General features: G+C 37.2%; 1 protein-coding gene across 2 annotated transcripts in view; it reads right to left on the bottom strand.

The window, feature by feature from the left end:
- The window catches only part of ARL6IP6 (ARF like GTPase 6 interacting protein 6), a gene marked incomplete at both ends in the record, with an annotated part of 33,151 nt that overhangs the window by 7,125 nt on the left and 2,821 nt on the right, over positions 1-23,205 (bottom strand). The window contains one exon of one of the 2 annotated variants that reach the window (XM_079710064.1): positions 11,556-11,688. In XM_079710064.1, coding sequence (XP_079566190.1) covers positions 11,556-11,688 — 133 coding nt within the window. The remainder of the gene's footprint in view (positions 1-11,555; positions 11,689-23,205) is intronic. The other variant, XM_079710065.1, reaches the window with a different exon arrangement.

Below are 23,205 nucleotides of genomic sequence, written 5' to 3'. Positions count from 1 at the left end.
CTGCCTCTTGATCCTTTTTATATGGAACATCACAGCCCTTGGCCTACTTTAGAATGGATTTGAGGTCTTCTGCTATTTCAACATTTCGTTAGTTCCAGGCTCTCTCCTACCTGACCTTTCTTTGACCTCCATAACGTTGCAATTTTACAGGGCAGGCACTTCATCCTTCCTTCTCTGTACAGGGCCTGGTAAAAGGAAGCTAGTTTTACTTATAGTTCCTAGTCTATTTCTTAACCCTGAAAAATTCTTCCCATTCTTGGCAAGGAAGTAACTTGTAGACTCGCAATCTAAAAGAAGTGAGTAAAATTAATACAATGGGTTTTTTTATAACTGTCTCATTTATTTTGTTACAATTTTTTTTGCAGTACGGGGGCTCACTGTTGTGGCCTCTCCCTTTGCGGAGCACAGGCTCTGGACGCGCAGGCTCAGCGGCCATGGCTCACGGGCCCAGCCGTTCCACGGCATGTGGGATCTTCCCGGACCGGGGCACGAACCCGTGTCCCCTGCATTGGCAGGTGGACTCTCAACCACTGCGCCACCAGGGAAGCCCTATTTTGTTATAATTTTAAACATCCTCAAACTGTAAGCTTTCCTGTTCGTTCAAACAGCCTTTATTTAGCCAACCTTTCATCACTACTTTATCATCATCATTTATTCATTAAAACTCAGATATTCAGGAAAAGTTATTATGTTTACCATTTAGGTGTGCAGTAGTTATTATAAATTAGTGTAAAATGAGATTTTTACAAATGTGTGTTACATCCTAACAACTATAAAACTAACCTGAACAAACAAGCCCACTCCATCTTACATTGAATATATATAAACATATATATACTTTTTAACCAAAAATTAGAAATTTTTTATAAGCAATATCTAATTTCAGAGTCGTCTCCTAAAGGAGGGCTTGGCAAACGAAGGTACACCTATCCTGCCACCTATTTCTTTTTATTGGAACATAGTCTCACTCATTCCTTTATGTATTGTCCTTGGCTGCTTTGGTGCTACAATGGCAGAGTTGAAGAGTTGTAACAGGGACCACATGGCCCACAAAGCCAAAAACACCAGTTGGACCCTTACAGAAAAAGTTTGCCAAGTTTTGTCCTAAAGCCTTCCTCTTCAAAGTGTACTCCAGAGATCAGCAATATATTGGCATTGCCTGGGACTTTCTTAGAAATTCAGAATCTCAGACCTCACGCCAGACATGCTGAATCAGAATCTCTCTTCAGCTAGAACTTCCAGTGATTCTAAGATCCTCAAAGTGAATACTACCACTATGTGGAAATATATAAATTAGCAAAGAGATTTCCCAGGAGATCATCACTTGAAAAATCTATCCCAACTGCTTTCCACATGAAAATTCCAAAAGCTACTATAGTTTTAAACAAAAAAAAATATAAGTTGAACAAACACTTTAAAAACTTGTTTGTTTCATTGTATCATCATGTTCCCATACAGATTTTGACTTCTTTAAAATGTTATATGACAGATAACTCAAATAAGAAATCAGGTAAGAGACTATGCAGGAATTAAAAAAAAAAATTCTCCCATTTGTCCCTCTCTTCTTTTTGTATATATTTACCTTGCTAGGACAGTGGCTACACATTGGATGTATTGTATAAGTGTGTATGCATATATACATTTGTATTTCTGTCTTTTTTTTATACATTTGTATTTCAAAGTAACCTGTCAGGATAAAATACAGCAAAATATTTTTTAGAATGAAATGCCAGAGAATAAGACTAAAACCATCATGTTAGCTAGTTTACCAGATTTTAAGGTATAGTTATATTTGGGTGGAGTGATGTATTTCAAATGCATACACCACACAAACCATATACACACATACATATGTGTGTGTATATATATACACACACACAGTCATAAGGTTTTAGTAATCAAGACTACAAATATAGAATTATTTTAAAATATGTGTGACATGATTATACTATGATAAAAACAGAAATATTTGCATGTGTATAGATTTTTTAAAAATCTGAGATATAATCTCCAGTCTGTTAACACTAGTTAGTTCAGTTATTTAAAATAAGATTTTACAGCCTTTAACTTTCTGAGTTATATAATTCTGTGATGCATGTATTAATTCTGTAATCATTAAAAAAAACAGTAAGGGGAAATTTTAAATCAGTCACTGTCCTAGCAAATAAATTTCTCAATTATTATTTAAAATAGAAAATGCTATTAAAATATAAAGTCATTAGAAAAATGACTACTGGCTTCAAGGTTTCATGATAAATCTGAGGCAAAGATTATCTGGAGAAACATATACTTAAAAGATATAAAAAGTGAGGAAAAAGTATAAATGTATACACTTAATGTTGAGCTATAATGTATCATTCTTAATACCTAGCAGCTGATGTTGAACATTTTGAGCATTTACTCCATTGCCTCATTAGCCCTGTAATTAGGCTAATGATGTGCATTATGAATAAGTATCAGTTATAAAGTAGCCACCATTTTAATGGAGCAAGTTGATTTATCAATCTACATGATATGTTATAATGGAATTCAAAATTTCAGCTTTAAGGATTATCTCATTTTTATTTTGTTTTTCCCATATACTCCTTTATTATCCTTTTAATGTCCATGGGATCTGTAGTGATGTCCCCTCTTTAATTTCTTTTTTTTTTATTGGAGTATAGTTGCTTTATAATATAAAGTGTGTTAGTTTCTACTGTACAGCAAAGTGAATCAGCAATATGTATACATATATCCCTTCTCTTTTGATTTCTTTCCCATTTAGGTCACCACAGAGCACTGAGTAGAGTTCCCTGTTCTATACAGTAGGTTCTCATTAGTTATCTGTCTTATACATAGTATCAGTAGTGTATATATGTCAATCCCAATCTCCCAATTCATCCTACCCCCCACTTTCCCCCTTGGTATCCATACGTTTGTTCTCTACAACTGTGTCTCTATTTCTGCTTTGTAAATAAGATTGTCTATACCAATTTTTTCAGATTCCACATATATGTGTTAATATATGATATTTGTTTTTCTCTTTCTGACTTACTTCACTCTGTATGACAGTCTCTAGGTCCATCCATGTCTCTGCAAATGACCCAATTTCATTCCTTTTTATGGCTGAGTAATATTCCATTGTATATATGTACCACATCTTCTTTTTCCATTCGTCTGCTGATGGACATTTAGGTTGTTTCCACGTCCTGGCTATTATAAATAGTGCTGCAATTAAGAATGGGGTGCATGTGTCTTTTTGAATCCTGGTTTTCTCTGGGTATATCCCAGTAGTGGGATTGCTGGGTCATATGGCAATTCTATTTTTAGTTTTTAAAGGAACCTCCATACTGTTCTCCATAGTGACTGTATCAGTTTACATTCCCACCAACAATGCATGAAGGGTTTCCTCATTTTTAAAAGGCTTTCTTTTCCTTAGCACTGTTTCCTAGCTATACTGCCAACTTCTCTGGTCCTACTTCTGCTTCTCAAGCATAAGGTTAGTCTTTACGATCTCTTTAATTCCTCTGGATCTCAATTCTGCAATAATTATGCCTCCATATATACACTAAAATCCTTCATCTAGAATTTTACCAACTAGAACTCTTAACTGAATCACAACCCTATGCTTTGCTGGTGTGATATTAACTAACTTAATAACGTACAGGCTCTGAAAGATGCTAACAATGAACACAGTTCTTTAACATGGAAGTAAAATGTATACATTTAAGATATCTCTCATTGTACTACAATTCCCTGAAAATCAGTCAGAGAGAAATAAATGTATATCTGGTTGGATGAATCTGCATACTAACCTACAGTCTACTTTACTTATATGCAGCAGTCTACTTGGTTGCAAACTGAATTATGTCAGACATGTTAACTTTATTCACCAGTATATCGATGTAGCAAAATGCCTTAGGATATCTATCTGTCCTGGACACTACCTTGGTTAGACAAAGTCCTTATTCATTAGAAAGTTAGGCCAAAAAGTCCAAGAAAAATGGGATTCCCAAGCCTTTAGATTTCATGAGTCAGTTTAAAAATGATTTTTTTTTAAAAAGGAAGTAACTGACTCCATGTTTTGTTCTCAAACTTGTTTTGCCAGGAACAGGTTTGAAAATCACTACAATCTACTATCAGCATAATTTCATATAAGAAAGAGCATCTTATTATCAAAAGAATAAAAAGGGGAAAAACCAAAAGGATAAAGATCTCAAGATAAATAACAATTACTCAAGAAAAGATAATTGGCAAGCAGTGGTAGGCCATAGTCAGATATCCAGCTGAAAAATCTCAATTAAGGAAAGGAAAGAGGGCTTCCCTGGTGGCGCAGTGGTTGGGAGTCCGCCTGCCGATGCAGGGGACATGGGTTCGTGCCCCGGTCCGGGAGGATCCCACATGCCGCGGAGCGGCTGGGCCCGTGAGCCATGGCCGCTGAGCCTGCGCGTCCAGAGCCTGTGCTCCGCAACGGGAGAGGCCACAACAGTGAGAGGCCCGCATACCGCAAAAAAAAAAAAAAAAAAAAAAGGAAAGAAAAGCTCTGGGACTATATCTGCTTTATCATCTGATGTATCTGTTGCTTTAACTAGTAAATTATACTTATTGCCTATGAGGGTAGACGTTATTGTTTTTAACCCATTTTGGAGAGAGGAAATTAAGGCTCAGAGACACCAACTGACTTTCTCAAAAGCTCTTCTGGCAGTATTTGGAAGTCACTTCCTGACTTATAAGCCCTTTTTAATATACCAGGCTGACTCGTAATTTATAAAGATTGTTGAACACACAGAAAGGGTTCCAAGTTCAACACTGCCACGTGCTATCTCTTATGTATTTCTTATCAGTGCTATTCTGTACATATGGATACCCGTGTCTTTTCAGCAGCCCAAACATAACACATTGTAAATTAGCATAAGCAAAAGCCATAGCAAACAGGTGCAAACACTTACTAGCTATATTACTTTATGAAAATAACAAAGAAACCAAGAATATTTAATGAGTTCTTATAAGATTTTGTTACATCTATTTAAGTCTCCATTCAGAACTTTAATAGAATATATTTTATAAGACACGCATATATTTTAACCCTTCACTTCAATAAGCCACAGTGTGGTGCCATCAATACATTCATTAATAGTGACAGCATTACAACTGATGGCTCCAAACAGTCCCTAGATAATGAAACTTCACAATACTCAAATATCAAGGCCAAGTTCTTGATCTGTCTCTTTTGTCAGTAGTTTTTCTCTCTTACTGCAATTAGCCATCTGACATCTGTTTCATCAGTCCATGGCAATAAAGAATCTGATTTGACAAAGAGGCAGCCCTCCAAAGTCTGTATGAAAGAGTCATAGCATCAATTTATTGTGCTCAATGTTAAATCTAGTGTGCTTAGAAAAGAAACTTCTAATTTAAATACTAAATCACCCACTTTTCCTGTCCTTCAAGACTTATATTACTGCCCAAGAACCCATAACCCCTTTTCTATTATGATTTTTTTTTTTTTTTTTTGCGGTACGCGGGCCTCTCACTGTTGTGGCCTCTCCCGTTGCGGCCTCTCCCGTTGCGGAGCACAGGCTCCGGACGCGCAGGCTCAGCGGCCATGGCTCACGGGCCCAGCCGATCCGCGGCATGTGGGATCTTCCCGGACTGGGGCACGAACCCATGTCCCCTGCATCGGCAGGCGGACTCGCAACCACTGCGTCACCAGGGAAGCCCTCCATTATGATTTTACTATTCTGTTTTGTACTGTATTTTAACCCCCAATAATTAAAGCCCCTAATGTCAAGAAGAGCAAGAAGTCAGAGAAGACCCTTTAATAACATAGAAAAATAAACTTAATGTTGAGTAGAAAAAGAGTATTATTATAATACAGCAATGCCAATCCTAAATCCTGAATCTGCTTCCCTCCTACAACAATAGTAACAACAAACACATTCATATACAAATGTAATGGAGATTTAAATATTTTAGCATCTGATTACATCCAGAACTTTACACATAAAATAACACATGAAACAGTATCAGATCACGTGTTAATTTTTATTCTGTAAAATAGTTACCAAAAACAGTTTACCAAAAAGCAATTCAAATGAAAATCAACTGTTCCCTTTTCTTTCTTACTTCAGATTTACTTTGCAAATACCAAATACCACTGTTACAAAATACAATTAAAAAAAAGCTGCATAAAAATAAATTTAAATTTAAACTGAAGTAAAAGCATGTGTTTATTGACATTGAGTGTCCTGATATTTACCAAATACCATTAGTGGTTGGAAGAAGAAACATAAAGGTGAATAACTCAGAGTGATCTAGACAAAAAGACCAAGAGCATCAGCAGTAGATACCCCTGGTTTGTATATTTACTATGAAACACTGTAGATTGCCAATCAAGCAGGCTTTAATAAAGACACTACTCTCTACCTTAGCACATCCCTAGAAATCATGACATAATAATAACCAATAATTGTAAAGGTTCCCTGCATTTTGACCATAAGTCCCACATCAAATAAGTCATAAATACGAGAAATAATACATTTAAAAGCAAATACCAAACTTCTCTACCAATATAAAAGTGAATTTATGCTCTTAGTTCTATAAAACGAATATCCAACTATGCCTTCCAATCTGCCTCATTTTAGGAAATACACAGATGTGACCATCTCAGAGGCACTCAAAGGACAAATACTAACTCTGATTTTGAGTCTAATTATAACAAAAATACAATATTTTGCTTATTTCTGATAATTCAAAATGGCTACTTCAGGGATAATTTTGAGGGTTTTGGTCTCTTTTAAAAGCTATCTAAGAAAACTTAAAATGAAGTCTACTTTTTCCTTTAACAAGTATTCCTATATCCTTAATAACTTGAAATACAAGCATTCGTGTTTCCTCCTTGGAAATGAGTCTCTGTGGGTATTACCAGCACAAAATAACAGTCCTATCCCTACAATGAAGTAATACCCTTAACTTATTTAAGAATACTGGCCCTTAAAAAAATTGGTCCTTGAACTCTGACTCTACATAAAAGTACTATAAGATAAACAAACTTAATGACTTATTTAACTATTTTTCATATCACTTTTTATTGACTATTTTGACTCAATTACAAAACTAATGAGCTGTCTACATTGTGCTTTTTGCTAGACCCATCATATATATTATCATTTCCCCAACAAATTTATTTTTAGACTATAAAGTAACATTTTTACCCTAGCCGGGACCTATTATAATCACTGAGTTATGTATTAGCAAGCTGATAACTATAAACCTGCAGCCACATCACTGCACCACTAGATGGGGCTTGTGCACAGGTAATGTGAAATGCGAGAGCAGTCTTTCTGAAGTGGAGAACTCTGGTCACTGAGAGAAAACAGTGAAGGAGAGAACAAAGAGTGAGATTTTAGGAACAGATTTTCATTGCATTTGGCAATATCGCATAGGCAAAAATGTCATAGAGCAAAGGCCCACAGCAAGTGCCTTTAATTGTCAATAAAATGCTGTTTCAATTAGTGAAATTCCTCCTGTTGATCCTTTTCATAATAAAAAGGAGGTGGGCAAACAAAAACAATAAACATAGAGTTAGGTGCTGGCTATGACACATGCAAACTATTTGGCTTTGTGCAAGGTACTTAAATTCCTTGGGACTCAGTTTCTTCATCTGTTAATAAAAATGATAACCCCTAAGGATGACTGAGCAGAGACTCAGTTCTCCCATAATCTTTAATAGGAATGTCTAAGACATCCCTAGCAATCCTAGAGTATTCATTAAAAAGTTGTACTTGTTAGGAAAAATGCAACTTTGGTGCACATCTCCTATCCATACCTATCTTCATCCCCAACCAGGAGGACTTAAATAACAGTTCTGGTGCTGGGCTTCCCTGGTGGCGCAGTGGTTAAGAATCCGCCTGCCAATGCAGGGGACACGTGTTTGAGCCCTGGACTGGGAAGATCCCACATGCCTCGGAATAACTAAGCCCGTGTGCCACAACTACTGAGCCTGTGCTCTAGAGCCCACGAGCCACAGCTACTGAAGCCTGCGCGCCTAGGGCTTGTGCTCTGCAACAAAAGAAGCCATCGCAATGAGAAGCCTGCACACCGCAACAAAGAGTAGCCCCCCTGTTCACCGCAACTAGAGAAAGCCCGCACGTAGCAACAAAAACACAACACAGCCAAAAATAAATAAATAAAATAAATTTATTAAAAACTATATATATATATTAAAAAAAAAAAGTTCTGGTGCTGCCATCGGCCCAGCCTGGAAAGAACCCAAAGATTCTTTCAAGCTCTGGGTTCTCTCTGAATGCAGTATCTTTACATGGGTAGGTCACATATTTATATGCATTAACTCCTGGAAACTATAATTTATCATCATTTATATTAGATTTCCCTTAAAAGATAGATATATATAATGATTGGTCTTAAAAATATATTTAAAACACTGAAAATTCCAAAGAAATATTCCAATAGAAAGAGAATAGAAATATTCCAATAGAATAGAAAATGTTCCAAAAAAATGTTAAATAAAAAATGGATTACAAATATGTATATTGTGGTCCCAGTTTTAATTTTTAAGAATATGCTAAGAATGGAAAGATATACATTAAAATGTTGTGGGGCTTCCCTGGTGGCGCAGTGGTTCAGAGTCCACCTGCCGATGCAGGGGACACGGGTTCGTGCCCCGGTCCGGGAAGATCCCACGTGCCGTGGAGCAGCTGGGTCCGTGAGCCATGGCCGCTGAGCCTGCGCGTCCGGAGCCCGTGCTCCGCAACGGGAGAGGCCACAACAGTGAGAGGCCTACGTACCGCACAAAAAATAAATAAATAAATAAATAAAAATAAAAATGTTGTGTCACTTTCTCTAATTATGGGTTTTTCCATTATTTTTCTTTTTGTTTTTTGAATTTTCAACAAAGAACTTATATTACTTCTATACAATCAAAGAAAATATTTATATTAGCATCACTTTATTTTAGATAACAAAAGAGTACATAACCTATTATAAAGATATTTTTATAAAAGTGTGATACTGCAAAATAATAAAATATATCAATCTGATTTCTAAGAAAATAAAGTCTGAAGATTTCAACTTTCTCAAAAGGTAGAGAAGTTGTTTCTCTGTACAAGCACTCACTCTACTGGTGACATAGAGAATGTGCTTATATTCTGCCATTTCTGAAGTAATTGCATTATTTTCTACAAACACTAGAAGGCAGGGTTTTCACTATAAAACAATTGTACCAATTATCACTATTATATGCCTTTCTGGGTCTGTGGTTTCTGTTAATATGTGATCAAATATCACTGTATTTATTATATGTCTTTTTTAGACTCTACTTCTATTAAGCATATGATCATTTTAAATTACAGTCTGACTCCCATGAGATATTTAATAGCTGATTTATCATATATAAAATTAACTTATCTCTACTTACATACTGAAAGGAATTCAAATACATATGTACACACAATGTACATATTTCACAACTGCATTTTTTGGATTGTATTAACAAATATTTAAGTCTCTGATCTGACACCATCTCATATTAAATTTGAATGACTAATAAAGGCATTGAAAACTGAGGCCCATCTGGTTCTATTCTAATAAAAACACAAAGATCATTTTTAAGAAATTAGTTAAATACCCTCAGAATTCCAGATCCTTAAGAGAACAGAAATGCTTTTCTCTAACTCCAAAAGCTTCTAACATATGAGTCTTAGGAATTCTGGTAGTAGTGGAAGAGAAGCTGAGAGGGAAAATGACATTCCAGGAAGAGAGAACAGCAAGAGTAAAGCCATGGCATCTCAAAAGTTCGTAGCTTATTTGGAGGATGTCAGAATAATCTGATATGTGGCTACAGGAGAGGGTACACTGGAGAAATAGCTGAAGATAAAGTTGGAAAAGTAGAGTAAGGTCACTTGGGGAAGGACTGTTAAGCTATACTTGGGAGTCAGACTTTATTTTGAAGGCAATGGGAAAGCTGCTGAAGACTTTTAAACCAGGGAGAGCTGTGACTAAGATCTGTTTTTAGAAAGGTTATAATACACAGGACAAATGAGAAGAGTGAAAGCTTGTAGTACGGGACTTCAAGGAGTGAAGTACCCTAGCCAAGATCTTAAATAGAACAAAAACACTGTGGGTGCTAAGACAGAGTATTCCAATAACACCTCAAAAGGCAAGAATGACTAGACTTGGCGAAGGGCTATAAATACAGTGAAAAAGGGTTTCAAGCCTTGGTAAGTGAGTGGATACTTGTGTCTTTAAGACAAATTGAAGCTTTAACAATTCTAAGTGCCAGGTGCTTTCTGAATCCAGGTTGCAAAATCTACTTAATACCTGGAAATGTACGACTAGAATTCAGGGGAGAAGTGAGATGTAAATAAGTAAAAGAAAAAAAATAAAATTAAGGTTTTTTGTGACTTATGAAAGTAGTCTCAGTATGTCATCTATATTAGACTCATACCCCCTATTAAAGTAACTAATTGATGTCAGTGAGCAGCAATAGAATATAAATTTGAACTGAGAGCAAAATTAACTTAGCAAAATTAACTTTCCAACTGAATGGTACCCATGTAAACTATGGGGATGGTGCTGCACCGTTAGGTATAGTCAATTTAGATTATTAATTAATCATTATCCACTCAAAATACACATAAAAAATGTATTGGCAAGTATGTGATTTATGTTACATTTACAGATAGGGATTTATTAAGATGTTTAAAATACACTTATGCATTTCATCATTTGAAGTGATTAAACTTATTTACAGAGTCCCTCAAATAGATTTTATTTTTTCTCCACAAGTTGTCCATGGGGTGGGCTGGAACTGGTAGTAACAACAACAGTAACAACTATAATACTCTTGATAACATACATATCATTAACAGAATTTATTTTCTACTCTTCATTCTCTCCCCCCACTCCTTCCACCCTTAGTTTGTAGAATAAACTGGAGGTCTTAGATGCTTTTATTTGGCAATTTATAAAACCTGAGTCTTCCCAATATAAATAAACTAGATTAGAATGCTGATTACTGAATTTTCTGAAACTCTTTGAAACAGAAAATACAGACCAAAGAAATATAATGTTTCACTATGAAACGCATCTAATCTGGTCTAGACATATAAACTGGGTGCCATAAATGCTTGCTAATTATTACACAAAGTTTAAATCTGAGGAAAATTTCAATCCAATTATTAAGCTGTTACAAGTCTGACTATCTGTGCATGAATCTTGTAAAACTTTCATACTGCTAACATTAATTCAGCCTTCACATACTGTTTCAAATGAAATTCCATCCCAAAAGGACAAATAGCCATCAAAGTCTCTTACTTATTAGATTATTCCTTGAATTAATTTTTTTAGACTACCACTGAATTATCTACATAGAGTTTAAAATATTCTTCTCCACATCTAAAGGCTGAGCCAAGCTGAAAACTTTGAGTCATTTGTATTTTATAGATTAAAGACTGGGGCCTCAACATATTATCTCACAAGCAAGCAGCCTCTTGCTTCTATTTTAGTAGGTTTCAGCAGAATGGGTTGGGAAAAAAAAAAGAAGAAACAGGAATACTTACTTGAACCTGGCAGGTGAAAGAGGAGTAGGAGGAAACATTCCTGGTTCAAAAGAATCAAAATAAGTCACTGTCCAAGAAAAGCTGCAGCAGGAGAATCCGGCAGTTAGGGATATTATAAGTAGAGTCCAGAATCCTTAATGAGACAAGAAAGGGGAAAACTTGAATTATTAACACCAAAGCAATTTAAATTAACCCAGTAGATCATGTTCAGAAGATCACACGTATTTCTGATCTTTTAAATTATATGTAAGTGATAAAAGAGAGATGAGCGTAGTAGAAGCTCTCCCATGTGGAAGTGTAAAATATTAAAGCACAACTAGAAGTCATATCATTGAATATTTTAATTCAATTATAATTTACTATGTGGAAAAGAGTACAAATTCAACTTAAAAATGTAACTTTTAGCTTCAGTTTTATAAAATTCAACTGTGGAAAAAATGGCAAAACACTTCACTGTTAAAATGTCTTGACCTTTTTCATTTAACTTTGTGATCACAGCTTGCTGCCTTTTATTACTTAGTACTAAGCGATCCCTTTCCATACCATGCACTATTGACATATGAATCAAATTTAGAGTGTCTACTCTTTACAGCTTTCCTATAAACATTACAAACCAATTCTGATTATTTAACCTTGCTCAGTATATAAACAAGAGTTAATGTCCAATTTATAAATGAGTTGGGATCCTAGATTTTATTTTCAGTCACACTGGAGCTGCATTTTATAAGGGATATCAAGTCAAAAGCACAGTACTACAGGAGCTGCGAGAGAAAAGGGTTAAGAAATGGAAGAATGTGGGGAATAAACAAAGTGACAACAGAGGGAACAATTTAATTGGAAGGATTTTAGATACACATTCAAACTGCCTCAAGACAGTTTACTAAGACACTACTAGTGGTAAGTATGTGTGTCCCAGGCCTCAGTAGTACACAGAGAAAGGAAGGTTGAGAAGACTACAGTAGAGAATGGCTTATGAATTACCAGATTTCCTGGCTGCACAAAATGCACAACCAAAGATAGCTTTATTCTAGCAAGAAGCAGGAAAGAAATATGTGCATTGGACCGTCTGTAAACCATTTGAAGCTCAGTAACAGGCTGAGCTGCTAAAAGACACACTCAGAGGAATGAAGTATTAGAAAACAAAGCCAAACAAAAAACTATAGCAAAGTATTTTTGAAAGATGAACCTAATTTTTTTCTCCTGATAGCCCCCTTCCCTTACCCCTTTTTTTTTTTTTTTTTTTTTTGCGGTACGCGGGCCTCTCACTGTTGTGGCCTCTCCCGTTGCGGAGCACAGGCTCTGGACGCGCAGGCTCAGCGGCCATGGCTCATGGGCCCAGCCGCTCCGCGGCATGTGGGATCTTCCCGGACTGGGGCACGAACCCGTGTCCCCTGCATCGGCAGGCGGACTCTCAACCACTGCGCCACCAGGGAAGCCCCCCTTACCCCCTTTTAAAAAGATAATGGACTTTGTGTTCACTGCCTCAGAAGAAGGATGTGGCAAAGAAAGGAGAAACAGCCCAGTACCTCTTTGGTTTTTATGTTGCAAAATAATTAAGGGAACTAGTAGGATAGATAGAAGCAGGAGGAAGGCAGATAAAGACAAAACGTCCTGAATAGATAGCAAGGATAATCAATTGACTGGGGTGTAGAAAAAACATTTGTGTAGAACAAGGAGAGAAAGTGAGGGTTTTATCTACAGGTGAGAAAGATTCCCCCAGTTTGAAGAGTGTTATGTGTGTGTTTGCACTCGTGTGTGTATATGGGGAGTCGGTAGTGCCGCTGGGGCTTCCTGGTGGAGCCATCAAACCACACAACACCAGAGAGGAATTGGAGTGGTGTACAGTATCCTGGCAGATGGACCCAGAGCCAAGCTTGCAGATGCCTCTAAGATGGGGCATAGAAACAGCAGATGGTCATGTGCCTGGAAGGTGCTACACCTGAAAGGCCATCTTGACCAGAATGCAAAATGTTTCAGCAGTAACTCATTTGAGCAAATGTCTTGAGGACTAGATAGCACTCCTATCCCAATATCCTTGCACAGATTCTAGAACCTGGCCCAACCTGTGACTGAGTAGAGAGAACCTTAGTAAAGACTGAGGTGCAACCTTCCTGCCAACCCAGAGACTATGTTTGGGGACTGCTGTGGAATGATGGAAACTTCTCAGTATCTAAAAAAGTGAGAAAGACACAAAATAACCCAAAATAACAAAATGTGAGGTTCCCTAAAGCCCATCAAGCTTTTTCACATAGGTGCTTTAATAGAACACCTGCCAAATTTAGTACAAAAATATTCTTGAGTTTTCAGAAATGACTACTATTCCATGATCTAAGTGCTTGCCTTACTTTGGACATTTTAGTTATTTTATATTCATTTTGAATTAATCAACAGTTATATCCCTAATAAAACTCAGGTCACAAGGACAGAGCTAAAAAAGTACATTGCAATATTGTGGTCTAGAAGTGCTTATGCTTCTGAAATTACTCAACTCATGTATGAACAAGCAGAAAAGCCACAGAAGTTGGCAATTTGCAACTAAATTTTTAACAAGGCCCTACCTTCAGAATCCTGAAGCTAAAAATTTGATAACTTATGTTCTGTAAACCCATTTTACCAAGAGTTAACATAATTTTTAAAAGGTACCTAAAAATGAAGCTAGTCTCCCTTCCCCAATTTACCAACTCCATTCCTGAAAGCAATCATTTAAGAGTTTATTGTTCATCTTTTGTAAATTTATAGGTAATGTAGATAGTCATGTACAAGAATGGGGCCAGTTATATACAAGAAATGTATATTATGTATGTATTTTCTCAGTTTATTTTTCGCAAATGAGATTCTCAGCAGAAAAATTGTCCTGAACTTTTTCACACAACAATTTTGGAGACCTTTCATATCACTACACATAGCCACAATTCCACTGCATATTTTTAAATTAATTAATTAGTTAATTTTGGCTGTGTTGGGTCTTTGTTGCTGTGTGCAGCTTTTCTCTAGTTGAGGCGAGCAGGGGCTGCTCTTCATTGCAGTGCACGGGCTTCTCATTGCAGTGGCTTCTCTTTGTTGTGGACCACGGGATCTAGGCACGCGGGCTTCAGTAGTTGTGGCACGGGGGCTCAGTAGTTGTGGCTCATGGGCTCTAGAGTGCAGGCTCAGTAGTTGTGGCGCATGGGCTTCATTGCTCTGCAGCATGTGGGATCTTCCCAGACTAGGGCTCAAACCTGTGTCCCCTGCACTGACAGGTGGATTCTTAACCACTGTGCCACCAGGGAAGTCCCCACTGAATATTTTTATTATTCCACTTTTTCACTATTAAAAACAATACTGCAAGTAACATTCTTGTACTTTAACTATAGTTACACAAGGATATCTGTAACAAATTTCTGAAGGAAGAACTGCTGTGTCAAAGATATAGGTCTTTTAAATAGATACACACATCCTTCTTCTCTACAGTTCAATTTTAATCAGTTGATGATATGATGGGAATTTATCTCTTCCATCCTCTTGGACTCAGTATTTTCACCTAAAGCAAACATAAGGGTAGGTGGGAGGGACTTCCCTGGTGGCCCAGCGGTTAAGAATCCGCCTGCCAATGCAGGGACACAGGTTCGAGCCCTGGTGCAGGAAGATCCCACATGCTGCGGAGCAACTAAGCCTGTGTGCCACAACTATTGAGCCTGTGCTCTACAGCCCACGAGCCACAACTACTGAAGCCCATGCACCTAAAGCCCACACTCCGCAACAAGAGAAGCCACCGCAATGAGAAGCCCACGCACCACAAAGAAGAGTAGTCCCCGCTCGCTGCAACTAGAGAAAGCCCACGTGCAACAAGGAAGACCCAATGCAGCCAAAAATAAATAAATTTATGTTTTTAAAAAAGGGTACGTGGGAAACTCCTATTCTAATCCCTTTACTGGAGTTGTATATTCACTTATCTAATTGGGGAGATCATTTTTCAAAATATATGATTTTTGTTTCAAAGTATAGTTACTTTTCTAAAAATATGGTAGCAACTTTATGTATTTCTATAAAAGCTTCTAGCAAAGAAAGATTATGATATGTTCTAAATATTTTAATGTTATTTAGCAGTTTCAGGCTTACAGGGATGAGATGACTTTTAGAAGTTTTATGAAGTCAGAGATGTGGAAGGTGGTCAGCACATGTTACATGTAAGCAGAAAAAAACAGAAAAACAAAACCCTCCCATATTCCCATACTGGGAAAGGTTTCTTATTAAAATAATGTTAAACAATCAATTACACATTCTTCATAAGATGTATTCCTGCCATAAATAAACAATGGGACAAAATGTGACAGCACATTGCTAATTTCAAGGACTGTTTTACAGTTTGACATTTGAAATGTTTAAACAAAGTAGTATACTATGAAATACAATGCAGTAATAAGAATGAGGTAGATCTATATATACTGATACAGAATGAACTTCAAGGTACTTTAATAAAGCTACAGCATATGCATGATTCCAACTGTTTTTTTCTATAACACCGACAAAACCACATATTTTAAATTATCATATATATTCATATTTCTATATACCATATATAGAAAAAGACCTGAAAATATACACAAGTATATTGTATACTTGTATATTGTGTACAAGCAGATTAGTGGTAACCTTTGCTTTAATTGTCGGAATTTTTTTTGTAGTGAGACTATATTATAACTTACATAACTAACTTATGAAATTAAAAATGAAAATTAAATAGGTCATTTTATGAGTTGTAAAAGCTATAACCAGCTGGCTACTAATAAAAGTTTCGACATACTCATGCATAAAACTAATCAACAATTTTTAAAAATTTTATCTAAGCAAATTTTTGCAACTTTGTCAGAAAGCTAGACGGCCTTGGATCTTCAAACTTATTATTTCCAAGTACAGGAGCAGAGGAAGGGGTCTTCCTCCCCTACAAGTGCCACCTGAACACAGTTGGTGTACAGCAGTTACACTGATAAAGGTCCCCACCCAACTGCCTGTCCACCTGCCACTCAGCTTGTAGCAACTCCACTCCCCTTCCTACTAAATAGGGTAGAGTAGAAGGGGACATTCTGACTGGACCTGGTGAAACTTGAAAACTAAGTAACATCTGTAGTTTCCAACCATGTTAAATCATCATATTCACATGGGAAACTTTAAAGAAAACATTTTTATTACGGACAATTTCAAACATACACAAAAGTAGAAAGAAGAATACAATGAAACCCCATATACCCATCACTTACCTTGCAACAATTAACTCATGGCAAATCTTGTTAAACCTGTATTTTCCCCTGAAGCTTGTAATCTTCAGTATACTAGGAAAAATAATTATCACTATCATCTTGTTCCAACATACATTTTCCCTTATTTTTTTTAAATAAATAAATTGATTTTAAAAAAGACAATTGTATCGTAACTAGTCATTTATTAAATGTCAAATCAGTCATGCAGAATAGACATCAAATACTATTCAAAAAAGGGCAAGAAAACTGGGGTTTCAACTCATCAGGAAATTCTTCACGACTAAGCATGGTTTAAGAAAAAGTACAGACTCTGCATCAGACTCTGGGGCCAGAATTCCAACTTTGACATTTACTCCCTCCATGAATTTGGGTAAGTACTTTAACTTCTCCAAGCCTCCTTTTGCCTACCTGTAGAATGGGAATGATGTTGAAAGGTAAGTAGAAAGGATTAAATGAGGTTATGTATGTAAAGTATCTGGGAGAATACCTGGTTCATGGCAGATGTTCAACAAAGAGTAGCTGTTATTGGTATAAAGGAAGAATAACTTCAGCTGGCCTTTGAAGGATGGTAGGGGTGGGGGAGGGAAGGTAGGCACAGCGTGACCAAGGCCTGGAGGCGGAAATATCTATGTTGGGTTTTGCAGTAAATAGTTCAGTGAGTCTGGCAAAGAGGGTGAGAGTGGGAGGCATGATCAGCAAAGTGGGCACATTTAAGAGGGTGCAGCCTTGAATGCATGGCTAAGGAGGCTAGCATTTATTCTTTTTTTTTTAATCAATCAATTAATTAATTTGGCTGTGTTGGGTCTTCGTTGCTGCACGCGGCCTTTCTCTAGTTGCGCCGACCGGGAGCTACTCCTCATTGCGGTGCGCAGGCTTCTCCTATTGCAGAGCACGGGCTCTAGGCATGCGGGCTTCAGTGGTTGCAGCGCATGGGCTCAGCAGTTGTGGCTCGCGGGCTCTAGAGCACAGGCTCAGTAGTTGTGGCACACAGGCTTAGTTGCTCCGCGGCATGTGGGATCTTCCTGGACCAGGGCTCGAACCCGTCCCCTGCATTGGCAGGCAGATTCTTAACCACTGCGCCACCAGGGAAGTCCCCTAGCATTTATTCTTGTTGGCTAAGACGACAAGGAACGTGGAGCAGTCCTAGACACAACCTAGGTTAGAACTGAGTGCAGACAAGCCCAGAAAGAGCTACAGTCCTCACTGCTCTAAAGAGCTGTGTTCTGCACCAGGTGCTTCTCACACTACTCTATGCCTCAGCTGAGGTGAATGATATGGCCTTGGACTGGAGAGCAGCCTGTCCAGTAAGTTGTGACATGAGCTGTGCTAATCCAGATTCTTCTTTTCGGAACAAGAACAAGACAGTAGCTGCTAGAGCTGAGCAGAAAGGTCCTGAGGCAGACCTGAGGCTGCGGTGTCTGCTTGGGACCACAGGTACCCTGAGGCTAGGAGGATGCCGGGTGATAGAGAGCGAGGAACCCTACATGGATGGATGGTTGGTCAAAACACACAAAGGACCTGACAAAGGTAGATCCTAGCAAGAGCAGTCCTCGCACCCATGGCCTCTGCAGCGTCCTCCAGCGTCGTGCCCATCCCGGGACCTTCTCCTGGCCACTGGCCACCTGCAGCAAGCCTCGTCGGGGCATGCTGCGTAGAGACATGTCCTCCGACGTGCAGCGCAAGGTGCTGGAGAAGATGTTCCAGAAGCAGAAGTACATCAACGAGCCCGACTGCAAGAAGCTGGCGGCCAAGCTGGGCTTGAAAGACTCACGGGTGAGGGCAGTCTCCCCAAAGGCCCTCCCCCCATGCATCGTACAAATGGGAAGGTTCTCTGAAACCGCTTAGGTCCCACTGTACAGATGGGGTAAGGTCTAGAGAGGGATTAAGTGCACGAGCCAGCTTCGTGGAGGCTTCTCGCGATCTATCTTCCCTTATTTTTAATCATTTAATGAACAATTTACAAAAGAATAAAAAGCCTGAAAAAAACTGTTAGAAATTTTAATAAGATATAGTAAACCCAGATTTTTATTCTGAGTTTCCCTGATTTAAAAACAAACAAATAAACACACTATAAATGGGCATTTCCTCTAAGTGCAAATAACTGCTTACTAACTGCATGCATGTATCTGGAACATAACCATCTTGTAAATACTCATTTTAGACTTCAGATACATCTCTGGTTATAGCTTATTATTAGTTTTGCTTTTTCTTTATGTGCTTGCATCATCAAAACACAATGCTTGAAGGAATTTTTAAAATCTTTCATGTCTTATAAGACATGGAAGACAACCATCTTTGCTCCATAATTTGTAAAACATTTTCACTTTTAGATTTATAAACAATTTGAATACTCAATCCAATGATTTTTTTTTCCATTCCTTTCCAGTCACCTGCCATTAGCATTTCTCCACTTACAAACGGTATCAAATAAATTAGCGTGCACAGATTCATAAAAGATGAAGACTGTTATACATTCTTTTAGAAAAAGGGGATGGTTCGTGTCTTTGCCTGAAGTCCTTTCTGTTGAATGACTAACTGGATGAGAATACTATAGTTTTCTGAAAGAATCAGATAGTAAAATATCTTCAGCTTCACTTGCCATCGGGTTTCTTTCACAACTACTCAACTCTGCTGTTGTAGCATGAAAGCAGCCATAGTCAATATATAAAACAAGAGGCAAGGCTATGCTACGATAAAACTTAATGTACAAAAACAGGTAGCAGATCAGATTTGGCCCAGGGGCCACAGTTTGCTGACCACTGCTCTGGAGGATTCCATCATGTTATTCTTTTTAGCATAGTTGAGAATAATTGATGAGTAATATTAAATGATTCCTAAAATAATGAAATAGCAAAATGTTTCCAGATACAGGAAAATAAGGTCATTAAAATCTTATAATGTATCTTAGGTTTATAAAAGGGGCCAATACACCAATATGGTAATTTCAAGATCAAATATGCTTTATTCTATAGAAAAAAATATAACTCAGTTTTCTCTTTATTCTCTGGAAGGTCCCCTAAGGAAGAGTAAATGACATGAAATAACAATTCTTACAAATAGAACTGCTCAAGAAAATTTAAAAATGAAGACTGGGTCCAATGGACCCTGATGGCATACTGAGCATGCAGCCAATTAAGTGACTTTAACTTTGATTCAGGAGATAAGGATAGGGTCTGAAATTTTATAAATGCAAAAAAAGAAAATCTTCAGGGGTTTTTTTGTTTGTTGTAGTTGATACGCCTGGGGGATGGGAACTACTAGACCAGTGGTTCTTGTAAACGAGCAGCATCAGCATAACCTAGAAACTTAATAGGAATGCAAATTTCTGGGCTCTACCCCATACCTACTGAATCAGAAACTCTGGACCCGGTGAAGCCCAGTAAAATGAGTTTTAACTAGTTTTCCACGTGATCCTGATGCTAGCTAAAGTCTGGCTTTGTTAGCCTCAGAAACATCCCTCCTGATCACCAAAGTTGGGCAAGGCAGTATCACACTAACAATAACAAACCAATTTCTTGAGATTTAGAGGTCTTAATGTCTGGTTCGCATTACTGCTTTTACGCGTTAAGAGGAGATTTGCAGTGATTTCATGACTAATAATTTAGCTGCACACTGATAATTCTTGCTAATAACCTGTACTGCTTCTGCCTTGCTACCATGCCGAAACTATCTCATGGTTTAGAAGGGAATATTTTATACTGATGGATGCAGGATAGTTGGGAATACCAGGTGAAACAACACGTTTTTGGCATACTGTAAAAGTTCAGCAGTGTTGTTAATTGTTGAACGTGTTTTTCACACTTGCATAAACTTGTGCTTTCTTTTTAAACAAAGTTTTCTCATTGGGAGTTACAGTCATTCATTATAAACAACAGAGATTAAAAAAAAAAAAATTAACTATAATTCCAAAACCCATTTTGGTTGTATCCTTCTAGTCTTTTGGGGCTTTTGTTTTTCTCTTCTTTTTTGCCTTGGTTCTTTTACTGATATGAGTAAGCAATATATACAATTTTACAAAGACTGTGCTGCAGAATAGGATAACATATTTGTAAATTTTTAAATTAAATATTAGAGTTACTCCACCCAGCTGCAGATAGCACTGTATCATTTCCTTAATAGACTGTGGGCTCAAATTACAAGGTTCGTACATTCCCTGAAAAGCTCAAGTTCATGGTTTCAATCATCTTTCACTGCAAGGAAGAAACTGAGTGAGTTGCTCCCAACTTGTGCCTTTCTAAGAGAATGGGTCATTTCGCAACAAACCCTTTCTCTTGGAAATTTTTACCATATTTCTAATGTTCTGTATCATGAAATTAGGATGGTAAAGTCTCACTTATCACTCTGCAGAAGAAAAGTAATAAATCATCAACTCTTTAAATGAGCTGGCTTCATCTCTGATTGAACTCAGTATATATCAGCCATCTCTTCTCTGTAAATGTGTAGAAGCCTGGAAACATCTCAGGCATAAAACAGGCAGTAAATGGGCAGCTAAAAAATGAGAATAGCCCTTGACACTGCAAGATGCTAGGAATCTGCTCCTAGCCACAAAAGGGACTTAAAGGTAACTATTAACCAGTAGGTGTCAAGAAATGACAGGCACCAAAGATCAAATTTAAAACCATTTTAGACATTGAAGAAACTCCATCAAATCTGATTACAATTTCTGTATGACGCTATTTACAATGTTTATAAAAGTACTAGGCCTACATTTAACTTGATAACAATATTCTTAGATTAAGTACTTTCTGCTAAAGGCAATTCCTTCTATTTTTCTTATGTACTTATTTCAAGTTTGCCTCAAATAAAAGGTCATTTTATCATACTTTATATTGACTAGGAAAAAACGCAAAAATTGGAAATAGGACCATGTGAAATGTGATAAAATTTGGGAAAATGTGACAGATACAAAAGCCAATGTGCAAAAAAGAAACAACTCAATGTCGTATATGATTAGTGCAATCCATTTGGCCGGAAAATAACTTCAAGGAGGAATGAGTGGAATGTGATTTTAACTAAATAATCCGAAGTTTTATTTTATTAATCTCCCTGAAAAACAGGCTTACAGTAGTGGATGGTTTGCAGGATAATTATAAAAGGAAAGCGCTAAGAACTCTGCAGTGTGACCCTCATGCCACCCAGGGAAGATTTGGGGAGATGAGTTCCAAAATCAGCTGATAGTATTAATCACACCTCCCTGGCTGGACTACCTTACTAGTGAAGATGAACACTGTGACAGCCTAATCCTGTTAGCCATTAGGATCAGTTAACTCCCCAAAGGCACTTATACAATGCTCATCACGAACCGTTTTTTAAAAACTATAAACAGGGCTTCCCATGAATATTTCTTTCAGAGAAACAAGGATGACAAGAGAATAGCAGTGTCTCAGCTCCTTAAGTTTCTTAACAGGCATTTAGGCTTATATATTGTTTCCTGTTAGCCTGTTAGTCCTTAGTCTAAGAACTTTTAACTACTTTTGAATACATTTTTAAAAACTGCGATTCTGGCCCTGCAAAAGTATTTCTCAAACTGTGGTTTATCAGAACATGTAAAAAAAATGAGGATTCTTAGGTCCTACCCTGGGGCTGAAACAAAGTCTATAAATGTTTTTTAAAAGAAAGTCTGGTGATTCTGACACATACCAAAATGAGAATCACCGCTATAATCTGCTCTTACTGAGCTATGCCAACCTTGGACTAGGATTAAACTGCAATAAAAAATATTTGTAGTGTGCAAAATTTTTATCAGTCTGTCTAGAAAGAAAACTGTTTCATGGAGAGTAGTTACTGGGCTCACATTATTTGTTTCTAAAAACCAACCCACTTTCAAATGAGAATTGAGGCAGTATGCATTAAAATTTAAACATTAGTCACTGAAATGTAAAGATAACAACATGTATAGACAGTACTAATTATGATCAAAAAAAGGTAATACACAATCAACATTACATTTAGCTGTGAGGTTCCTAGTAAACAAGACAAAATAAATACAATGAAATACGACAGTAAAAAAAAAAAACAGTGTCATCTGATAAAAGGCTGCATTCTGATTTTTCTGAATGGATGATTTCAACAACAATGTTTATTACAGATTCTGGATTCATGTGAAAACTTTTACATCAATTGTAAAAACGTAAGGATACAATTTTATAGGCATTTCCTCAGCTGTAATTTGGTAACCTTGCCAACTATTAAATAGCAAGTTAGAATTCATGTCTAGTTCTTAAGATTCAGTTTCTACTGCAGCAAGAGTTGACAGATCAATAAATGCTATGAAAAGCCTTAAAATCTTGGTTGTTTTTCAGAGATGAAACAGTTGTACAACACACACTGACAAAATGGATAACTAAAAAGTACGTGTTTTCTCATGCAAGAAGTTGAGACAAGCATAGACAAGTTTTCATGGGACAAGCAAA

This window comes from Hyperoodon ampullatus (genome assembly GCF_949752795.1).
Source record: "Hyperoodon ampullatus genome assembly, chromosome: 8".
In the NCBI taxonomy this organism is placed as follows: Eukaryota; Metazoa; Chordata; class Mammalia; order Artiodactyla; family Ziphiidae; genus Hyperoodon; species Hyperoodon ampullatus.
This window is presented reverse-complemented; position numbering and strand designations above follow the sequence as displayed.